Below are 11,820 nucleotides of genomic sequence, written 5' to 3' on the forward strand. Positions count from 1 at the left end.
AATTCGATCCCATTGCTCCCTGTGTGCGTGTGCTGAAATTATATAGCGAGCTTCCTTTGCAAAAGGCTAGTCTTAAATATTGTGAGTTGGGTCTACTCTGTCCCAAACATAAAGACCTGGTTATAGCACTTGGAATTCATGAGTGGCCTGCAGTCATTCAAATTCATGAAATTCTTCCGTCGAGATGTTTTCATTGCAATTGATTGACAAATTGCCTTACATCGACATAAATTAGCACTGAATTGATCAGTGTTTTAGTAGTAGCCATGATAAAAAAAATCATGGGCGTACATACTCGAGCAGGAGCTTGTCACATACGATGTATTTTCATACTCATTGTTGCCTCTCTGTACTACTCCCTTTGAGGAATATTTCATTTCAATGCTGTCATGGGAACTATTATTACGTTTTCGTTGTTGTTTTTTTTTTTGTGTTTGTGTTTGTGATGTAATGTATTTTGTAAGGCAGCTCACCACAAGCTTTGCTTTTTTGAGGTTCTGCCTTCCTGTACAATAATTTCATGCATGTGATTTCCTACATGAAAAAAAGATGGAAAATAAATGTTATACAAACTTGATCTTGAACTTGAGGATTCAAACCTACGTGGAGCAGTCATTCGCTGCTCACCGGATTATATTCGGAAATCACAAATACCACGGGTCAGCGAATGTTGACTTTTGAGTGCATCGAAGCGTACACTCATTGGTAACGGTCCACTCCAGTCAAGTTCTTCGGCTGTGTGTGTCCTAATGCATAGAGATCGGTGATAAAGCTGTACACAGTTTAGTACGGGGATTCTCGAGTACATGTCCGAACCGGGCAGACCTTCCCAATCTATCGATCCCACGGTTTTTACCAGACCTTTAATTAAAGCAAACCAATCCTCATTGTTCGTTAATAAGCAGGGACATACGGTCATTGCAGAACACGTACATACACTCTCACACTAAGCAGACAAGCACGCACACATATTGACCGATTCTGTGAGGCGGTTTGTGCATTATCAGCATGGGCAGCGCCATTACTGCGGTGTCCCGGCCGACCGACCCCCCCCCCCCCCCCCCCTCCCCCACCCCTCTCACGCGCACGGAATGAAAAACTGATGCATGGTTGTTTTAGCCAATAGGCGTCTCGTACTGAGTGCGCGAACGCTTGCTTAGTGCGCGAACCTTTGTTACAAGTGCGCGTACTCCTGCTACCATTAAGTGCGCGATAAACATGTTGCCCGGGGGTGGGGGAGAGGAGGGGGGGGGGGGGGTTGGCTGGGACACCGCAATTTGAGCTAATGGCTGCGCCCAGTGCCACAAATTGGCTGCTGCCCTCAAGGAACCCGAATCGGTCAATACACACACAGACAAAATCACGCACATGCACAAACACATACACTCATCAAACTTGCATTATCCCATAGCAATTTCGTTATTCTTATCTTAATGCCGTTAACAACGCAATTTACAAAGTTATCGATTTCGAATCATTTCCTTCATACAGAACAAAAATTAGTAATGTCTCGCCAGATGTGACGGATCTTTAACCTATGACCTATGACCTATCCATAGAGGTCATAGAAGCCCACATCGCGATTCCGTCTGCTGCTCGGCAAGTCGCTCGAGTCTCTCTCGCGCTGATCCCTCACCAGCTTTTTGTCCCATTTCTGTATAGAGTAAAGATGGAAGCAGCGAAAGAACAAATCAATGCACGAGGTACCTGTTGAAATGTAAATTAAAAAAAAAAAAACATTCTGCCGTCTGCTATTATCCACCAAAGAGTAAAACTGGTTGAGATCTCTGCTTATCAAGTTTGTCCCCCATAGCAACAGTTACAAAAAGAAAGAAATCAGGAAAATAAAGGTGTCCAAAACTGTAGCCTCATTAAAAGAAGAAGGAATTGACGTCCTTAATCGATGAAAGCTGACGTATATCTTAGCTTTCTTTTACATTATTAACAGCGTGACACATGTACGACAAAATAGTAAAACAATAATGTCGGTCATAATTGGAGTGGGTGTAAAGTTTTCCATAGTTCAAGACTTTAAAGGAACTAAAATGTCCACATTTCTGGTTGAGGTTAGGATTTAGCTTTTAATGGTTTGCGAGATATTCAGTAACCACTCTATGAGATGTTAAAGAGCATTCAATTCTAAGGGGTATCAGAAGTTTATTTGATGAAAATCGGTTTTGAAAAGGCTGAGATATCCAAAAAGCAAGGTGAAACAAAGAGATCCTAATAAAAGACGTGGCCTATCAACTCTTGTTATTTTCATTTTTTGTTTTGGATATCTCAGCCATTTGAAAAACAATTTTATCAATATAAATGAACGTTGAATCCCTCTAAAAATTACATGTTCTTTCATATTTCACAAAAGGTTTCTCATTATCTCACTTAGGAATGATATAGGTTTTCCCGGTCAATTTCATACTTTTGTCATTTAATTTCCTATTCCGAGCATTCAATTTCACGAATTTCACGCTCGCAGCACTGAATCAGCAATCAAATTCAAAATCCGGTCATTCGAATTCACTATCCGAGCATTCAAATTCACTCTTGGAGCATTCAAATTCACTATCGGAGCATTCAAATTCACTATCGGAACATTCAAATTCACTATCGGAACATTCAAATTTAAGAGAGGAGCACGCATTTCATCAATGAGCATTCAAATTCATGTCAAGCTGGCGACGGAATCTCGTCGGTCATTCAAAATCGTGAATAGGCAACCATGTTCCAAATAACTGCAGTCAATTTAAAAGAAGTCCTGAATTTAGTTAGTTTGGGTCCGTGTATGCATGTGTTTCTCATTTGGCTTTGAATATATTGGGATTTATGGTGATTATTCAATTTGCACTAGAGGTCCACGTGTCAATTGACAATTTTGAACTCGCGCTTTTGATAGCAAATAGGAATATACAGGCACATGTCCCTCGGATTGGACATAAAATGACGGTCCAACGTGTAAGAGAGTCACAACTCATGCACGTAAAAGATCCCACTTCATTTATTCATCGCAAAGAGCAAAACATCTAACTAGACTCCATATGGAAGACCAGCTTTTGCAGCTGAATATGGGTTATCCAGCCACCTTCTTTGATAGAAAATGAAACAAACAAACAAAAATTAGGCACTGTATAGGCCTATAGACGAGCATAATACGGAGGGTTGATTGACACTTTCGAGGGAAAAAAACACAATTTCGACTATATCAAAACTGATACATGCACATTTTATACGTGTTAGTTGTGTATTGCTGTCTTATTGATTTACTTTTGCGGGACTATGTGAGATCATTGTGTGTCAGTTTGCCTTAAATTGATGAATTGTCATGTGATTGGTGTTGGGGCGTTGTCAGCATGCAGTATTATCAAGAAATATGATTACTAGTCGTTGTGTTGTTTGGATGCACTGCTGATTAGACATTGCAATTTGAAATTTATGGAGATGAAAAACAAAGAATACATGAACAGAGAACAATGTAGAACATGTAAACAATCCTAATTACACTACCTTTTTCCTTTCTTAAAAGTCTCCTCCATTTTCCTCGTTAAATTGATTGCACGAAGTAGGAACTTGATCGCCTAAAAATGAATTTGAACGCTCCAAACAAGCTCATTGGGACTATCACGTGACTATCGCATGAATTTGAATGCACGAGTGAGAAAGTCGGTGCTCGCATTTTGAAATTGAATGCCCAATCGTGAATTTGATTTCACGAAAACGAAATAGAACACTCATAAATGAAATTGATCGCTCGGATTCTGAATTTGAATGCCCGAATATTTTCGCGTGCGTGCGCTGCGTGAATTTGAATGCACATTAATGAATTTGAGTGATAAAAGTATGAAATTGACCGGGAAAACCTATATTAACCTGGATCCTCACCTCAACCAGTCCTGTACAGTCCCTTTAATATCGTCATCATTTCAGCATCATTTCCACCACCGTCGGCGAATTCGACTTCTATGGAGCTCCAAAGCAGCAACTTCACATCACAACCATAACTCCCTTTCCCACAATCATTGGAATTTAGTTTTCCACGAACATGTCGAAGTGTCGTGATATGCTCAATCATGAAGCTAAAATCCACGGTAAGTTGTAGGTCCATGATTCAATCTTTTAAAAAAAATGGATATTGGATATCTCTTTGAGGATTTACTGCTTTCCTTCTAAACCACAGAAAGCAATGAGGAAAGCTAGCAATACGTTTGCAAGAAAGCAAAAATCTTCATTATCTCTAGGTGAAAAAAAAGAAAGCAATGAAGTAATTTGCAGACTGCAAATTGTAATCCCATTCTGAACCACTTTAAAGGGATCGTACAGTTTTGGTTCAGACCTAATTTCAGGTTTCTAACATTTTATGGTGAGATAATCAGAAACCTCTTATGAAATATGAAAGAGCATGTAATTCTATGAGGAATTCAACGTTTATTTGATGAAAATTGGTTTTGAAATGGCTGATATATCAAAAAAGAGCAATTCCACTAAAGTGTGGGACCCACACTTTGTCACGATTGCTTTGTTTTACTTTGTTTTTGGATATTTCAGTCATTCCATACCCGATTTTCATCAAATAAACTTTGAATTCCTCTTAAAATGGTATGTTCTGTACTATATAATAAATGTTTTCTTGGTATCTCGCAAAAAGTTAAAAGCCCAATTCTCATCTCCACCAATACTGTACTATCCCTTTAAAATGCTCCAGTGGAAATATTTTCAAAAAAAGTTAATAAAATGAGTCACGTGATAGTTCTCGTTACCATGGTTACCAACCTTAACTCTCTTGGTGTACTTGTTATGCCAGGGTTGAGCCAGACAATCATTCTCCAGTAGTAACCTCCCATGGATGAGATCCTGGTAACACATGATCATGTACTCCTCACCGACAGACAGCTTCGGGCATGCGCACACGTGATTAATCGAAAGCTGGACCTGCGTCAGTAAAATAACAACAACAAAACAAACACGATGATTGGACGGAAAGAATACAGACCTGTTCGATTTGGGTAATCGTTTATGTCTACATCTTTTCTTCTTTTTTTTTCTTTTTTGCCATATAGCTTGGGGCTTCGGTAGGCATATGCCTCGCAATAGTTGATTTATGCGTATGACTGATTGCATAAACCATTAACCATGTTTTCTTCTTATTTTGGAATTCCCCCGATTATGGCCAACAAAGATTGATTTAAAATATAAGTCTATACTTTGATCTCTACACAAGTGAATACTGGTGATTACGTCAAAAGTTAAATGTTGATCGATTGATTTTGGAAGGTTAAAAACGGACAAAAGAGGCACAATAAAGTCACCGGTGGATTCAATTTTGGTATGAACCCTATACATCAGGTGCAATATTTGGAACATTTAAGGGGAAATCCAGTAAAATATTACGAGTTCAATGGTATAAATTTGGTCGAAATCGGATGAAAAATTAGGAAGTTATGACATTTTGAAGTTTCGCTATTTTCGGGGAAACAGTTCTTGAACAGTCAAAATGAATATGTAAATGGCAAAGTGAGTATGTCATTCCCTCACAACTTACCATAGAATATAATTTGTACAAAAATTTTGAAATTTCCAGTTTTTCATTCAAACGCAACTATACTCGAGGCTCCAAACTTTGCATATTTAACTGATTAATATTCCGAAGTTATTCAACCAAGAATATCGTCATGTTTCAAACTTCAATGAGAGAAACATTGAATTTTTGTCATTTCTTTTTGTACCCGATCAATGGAACATTGTGAGGGTATGACATGTTTAGCTCACTCATTTGCATATTCATATCCACTGTATTAGACAAGAGCTGTTTTGCAGAAATTAGCAAAATTTCAAAATGTCATAACTTCCTACCTTTTCATCCAATTTCAGTCAAATTTGTACTGTTAAACTCGTGTTAGTTTACTCTTTTTATGAGACTAACTTATATTTGGGCTGGATTTCCTTTTTAACAGGTTTTTCGCAGGTACTCTAAATACAGCAAAGGGGCCATCATTAAACGTTCAATCATAGGTGGAGAAAATAAAAATGCACTATAGATTATACAAAGACGCGTGTTTCTTCTTTTTTTTTTTAAGGGAAAAAAAAAATAATTGGACAATTCAACGTTTTGGGTGAGACCTGATTGCTGGCGAAGAAGAAAATGCGAAGTTGTAGGTGTCTGAACGAATTAAAAGCAATGCTTGTAAATACTAGCAATGGTTTCTGAAAATTAGAGCAGTCAAAAAGTCAGTAAAGGACACGCAGAACTCACTTCTCCCGTAGGAATCTGAATATCGCTTGATTTGATCACGTGTTGAATGATGACAGTGACGGCTATTTCACCCCGACGCGACCCGTGAGAAAATCCTTGGACGACGGCATGGATTACTGTGAACATAGATAGAAATGAAATATGTTTTACCGAGGTATCAAAAACAAACAAACAAACAAAAGATACTATATACTCTCTGTAAAATCCCTTCAGAAAATCTCTGTCATGATTTGACTGTTTTATGCGTGTTTCGAAAGCAACAAGAGTAGAGCTTGCTGAATGTGATTAAAAAGAAGAGGTATTAAAAACAATCAAACAAAAAAATCATATATTCTCTGTAAAATCCCTTCAGAAAACCTCTAACATGATTTGACTGCTTTATTCGTGTTTTGAAGGCAACAAGGGAAGTGAACTTGCTGAATGCATATTGTGATTAAAAAGAAGAGAGAGAGAAAACGTGAGGGAACATCAGCGTCGTAACACACGGACACGATCCTTAAATCCACAAACCCCTTTTTATTGATTTTCACTTTTAATCATTTTGTTTTCATGGACCATATAATTGTTGTAAATACGAGTTGTCATGTACAACATACTTCTTTTTTTTTTATTCATGCAAAAAGATGATGCGCTACATTGATTGAATCAGTGATCACTGATATTTATCCTAAATAATAACATCTCTCATTTTCTTTAATTTCTTTCTCCAACATGTAACAGCTGGATTGTGGCATAATTGAACATTGTCTTGTGACGTTCTGACGAATTGTCATCATTTATTTTCCAGTTACTAGGAGCTTGATATTCTCATGACATTACATTTTACTTGCGGTAATTTCATGAATATGTTAATCAAGGCAATAGTAAAATTACCACTGCCACTATAACGGAAATATTTCTTATGAGAGAAGTTGTTGTGCCAATTATGGTATCTCTATGACAATCACAGTACATCGAAGGAAATGGTTCAAGAAGAAAATAATAAAAACCATTTAAAGTATCAACAGCAAGGAACCGACTTACTGTATTCGTACTCCTTTTCGAAGAAGACATTCTTTGAAATCTCGAAGTTGTAAGGACACAGCTCACAGTTGTCTGGAGGGATTAAAGGCACTGGTAAAAGAAAAAAAAGAACAGTATGTGGCAAGGCATTACATCAAAAGTTTTAACTAAACATAAAAGTCGTGAATGACCAACAAAAAAAAAAGGCATGTAATTTTTGTTGAGTGAGGAGAACACGAAAGATAAAAAAGTTATTCCACTACATGTTTTTTTTTTCGTTTCGACAGGGATCTGCAGCTGCACATTGGTAGAATTAGCATAACTATCTTCTTTTTTATTTTGTTGGACATTCATAAGGTATCACGTGGGGTTCTTGTTTATTGAAATTATTATTCGACAACTACTACAAATTCCTGCTGCTTTAGAGATTCAGATAAAATCTAAATGGATGTTGGCATCTATATCATCAGCATTTTCCACTTTAATACAGACCTCCAGAAATCTGTGAGATTTAAGCTAAAAGCGAATCAGCGAGCATAGTTTACACTAATGTTTCAGCAGAGTATTGGCCGATTAACGATCTTTGCCGACAGTCACGAAAATCACAATACTGCCCTCTATAGTTTTGACATTACATTCCGCACTTGCTAAACAGTTCAGAGTCCTTACCCTGCGGTAGTTAGGTTCACAGCTTTAATTCAGCTTGGGATCAAAATAATAATCTGGGAAGGTTGTAGGATTTTGTCTGTGGTATTATTGATTGCTTGTGTTCTTGTTCGTTACTTTCTTTCTTTCTCTCTATTTTTTTTTCACTTTTCGTATTGTCTTATTTGCTTCCTTGATTCTTAAACGAATTAATGAATGAAAAATTTCCGCAACGAAAGTGATGCTGTTTTGGAGGTTGTTGAAAGTAGCAAATCAACGATATGAATTTTCAGTAGAGATATTTGCTATTGTGATGAATGACTACTGAAGAGTGGTTACACAAACACACAAAACAAAACTCAAACAACATCATTTCAATACATGAACATGATGCAGGCAAAAGATCTTTGGGCGTTGGTAAGGAATGACCAAAAAAATAAATAATATCTAAGGTGAATGGGAAGCTTTGGACTAGACCTTTGTGATATATAAATCTTTGAAATATACCATTACCAGCAGGGGATTCGCCTACCGTGCAAGGGCAGATCCAGGAATTCCGTAAAGGAGAGGTCGGGCGTCTTTACAAAATAAAAAGGGGGGCGGGCGCACACGCCCCCATTTTTTTCTTTTAATTCATATTGTTTTAACAAAACAAATAAAGAGAGGGCGCCCCTCCCCGTAGATCCCCACTGGGATGGGTGGGAGTATAAACGGTTTTATCATGATGTACCAAAATAAGAGCAGTAAAATCATGGAGCTACATTCGTTTCGTTTGTAGCTCCATGGTAAAATGAAGAGAAGTCTGCAAGATGTTTGCCGAAAAGTAAACATGGTAAACGAGAGATTAAAGGGACTCTAAAATACTGGTTGAGGTGGGGGATTCATGTTTTGAACATTCCTAAGTGAGATAATGAGAAACCTCTCATGAAATATGAAAGAGCATGTAATTTTAAGAAGGATTCAACGTTTATTTGATAGAAATTTGGTTTTCAAATGGCTGATAAATTAAAAAAAAAGGCCACGCCTTTTATTAAAGGATCTCTTTGTTTCACCTTGTTTTTGGATATCTCAGCCATTTAAAGGGGCATAGTCCCGGTAGTGTAGATGGCGCTGTTGATGCTACTGCCGATCACCGTTAGCATTGATACGAAGATTGCCGAAATTGAGCTGTCATCAAGAGTAAAGCGCGTAGGTGTTGCTAAGTAACGTTGCCTTTGTTGTCTTCTCTGCGCATCACGCAGTCTGCAATAATGCCAGGGTGCGTGCATATGTGCTTCTTATTATGACATCACAAAAGAAATTTGCTAAAGCTGTCATCCCCCTGATAGTAGGCCAGCCAAGACGATTTTTTTTACTTTGGACGGCAAAATTTGTTAATGCTAAGTTTTCCAGCTGAAAGTCTTGCAAAAATACTCAAGTTTAGCGTACGGCCGGATGTCAAGCGCGTTTTTGCCGAAAAATGTCTTTTTTAGCACAAAATTTGAAAGAATGTAAAAAAATCACGATTTTTATTTTTTTACCGAAATAAGTAATGGTTGATAAGTACCTTTCAAACTAGAAATGTGTTATCTTCCATTTCAAGTTTAGAACCTGACTAATATGCATTTGAATGTAGAATTTTTACACGCACATATATGGCGCAATGAAACATAAAAACTTGATTTACTCAAAATTGTACTTTGTAAAATCTACCAATATTTCAAAGTTTTTTTAAACTACCTAAATCAATCTATTCAAAAGTTTTTATTATTCCGAAATATAATATATATTCTGATATCTTATGCAGCAAAGAAATTACAAGATAAGGCGAAAGATAACTCGTTTTATGTTATCCTAAATGGGACGATGTATTTTTACCGGACGCGCATTTTGAATGAAAAATCGAATGTATAGCGTAAGCCCATATATATTGTACATGGTATAGTGCGTGTAGGTATTTATCTTACATAATTGGCGAAGTCAATGGACAGGTTGGATAGCTGACTGCAAAACCCTTTGTGGCACCTTGATATGACTGAAATGTGCTTCTTCCCCACCCCCCCCCCCCCCCAAAAAAAAAAATAATAATAAATAAAATCAGTAGTGTTGTTACCATGGCAACTGATCATCATTAGGTCACTCCCTGAAAATTTCAAATATTCATAATTGTAAAACGTACGAAAGTGTTGAAACATTTTGTGTGTGTGTGAAAAATGTGTCAATCTAACTAATCTATGTTTAACAATGAAACCTAAGAGTTATATAAAATTGTTTACTATGTTCGGAAATGGTTGTCATGGAAACCGTGATAACAAATCACATGTTACTGGGAAAAATTACGATACCAAATCTCCCATCCTGCATACTCACCCCTTCCCCCGAGAATGCTTTGGAATTCGTAATGCTATATAGTTTGCATTCTCAGGCCCTGAAACGGAGCCCTGCAAGGGATAGGCACGAAATCACTTTTACTTTTGTAATGTTCTAAGGCGAGGTGTTTGCATTTTATTTTGATTTATTCTCCCGCAGAAGACTTATACTAAATGTTTCTTTTATGATGGTTGATTGTTGACATGAACGTTGTTTAGAACGCACACTTAGTCGGCGACATAAAAATGTTATAATGTATCCCGGATTTGTGTGAAAAAGTAAGGCAAATATCACCCTCAAAAGAGAAAATAAGAAGCGAAAAGGAAGTAGAAGTGAAATGCGTACAATGCAATAACAGCTTTATTTCCCCTTCCCATCATTAAGTCGGTTATATCATCGAGTCTATATTGCAGATTATATTAATCCTTGGCCAAGTTCTATGTCCTTGGAGCAGACATGTAACAACTTGTTTGTTTGCAATTCGATTTTTTTTCTATATTATCACAAATTTGTGAAAAAAAAAATCATTTCAGTTATCACCAACACTCTAAATTCCCAGTCAACCAACAAAACGTACTACACAATGTGCACACGCCCGCAACCACCGTCTCAAACAGCGTTCACGAATGAAATACAGTAAACAGTAAACGAGGCAATTTCTCTTTTTTAAAGCAATGATTTGCCATTAGCGTACATTTACTAGAATAGCAGCACTTGACATCTATGTTGCTGGTTACCAAAATGCTGATTAGAATACCATACACAGTAAGAACATGCTTGAATCCTGCAAAATATATATAATTATTTCTCTTCAACAGTATTTCGTTTTGAAAGGTAAAGAACCTCAGTCTCCATTTGTGGACATCTAAAAACAAACAAAAAAATCCATCTGAAAGCAATCTTCTTAAATGATTAAAAGCTTTAGAAAAGAATGAGTCCTCAGTGAAAATGTCTTTCATGAACAAATCTCTGTGATATACATCAAAAGAGTTTGAAAAATACAAATTGCGCTGACTACATTAACTGCATTGACAGCCTCAATTTTTTTTTTAATGTGACATATACTATAATGTGTCCAGCATCACAAACGTTACACCAGTTAGAAAAACAAAATGTTCTCTTTAAGCAATATTTCAATATCTCTATCTTTTTAAAAATTTGTGGTTACATATCCTAGCTAATTATGACTGTACGCTGTTGCATTGAACTTTCGTCAATGTACAACTAAATTAGAATGGTGACTGCCAAATTTTTAAAAATCTACTTTTAGTCTGATATTATTTTTGTGTTCTGCAAACCAGTGTGATAAGGTATCTGTACTGAATACTCGTCTCTCATTGAAGAAAAAAAAAATCACCTCTCCAAAATGCATGGTACCGGTATTTCCCTCTATTACTTTCCCTCATTCCAAGTACCAGAATACATTGCTGGGGCCCTGAATAGCTAACATATATTACAGTATTACCAACATCATGACAATTATGGCACATGTGAAAGAAAACCTGGCAAAACATACATCTTGACCAGTACATTTTCTTTTCACTACTTCTTGTACTTGGCGTTTGGATTGAAACATTTTA

The 11,820-nt window shown here is 36.9% G+C and overlaps 1 protein-coding gene across 1 annotated transcript in view; it reads right to left on the reverse strand.

Moving 5' to 3' along the window:
• Positions 1-1,549: 1,549 nt before the first annotated feature.
• LOC139744007 (secreted frizzled-related protein 3-like) overlaps positions 1,550-11,820 on the reverse strand; it is a 30,295-nt gene continuing 20,024 nt past the window's right edge. The window contains exons 2-5 of the mRNA XM_071654477.1: positions 7,268-7,357; positions 6,245-6,360; positions 4,765-4,923; positions 1,550-1,654 (exon numbers count right to left, since the gene is read on the reverse strand). Of these exons, the coding sequence (XP_071510578.1) occupies positions 1,550-1,654; positions 4,765-4,923; positions 6,245-6,360; positions 7,268-7,357 (470 nt within the window). The remainder of the gene's footprint in view (positions 1,655-4,764; positions 4,924-6,244; positions 6,361-7,267; positions 7,358-11,820) is intronic.

The sequence above is a fragment of the Diadema antillarum genome, unplaced genomic scaffold (genome assembly GCF_040938485.1).
Source record: "Diadema antillarum isolate AM-2024a unplaced genomic scaffold, OU_Dant_1.0 scf00000035, whole genome shotgun sequence".
Lineage (NCBI taxonomy): Eukaryota > Metazoa > Echinodermata > Echinoidea > Diadematoida > Diadematidae > Diadema > Diadema antillarum.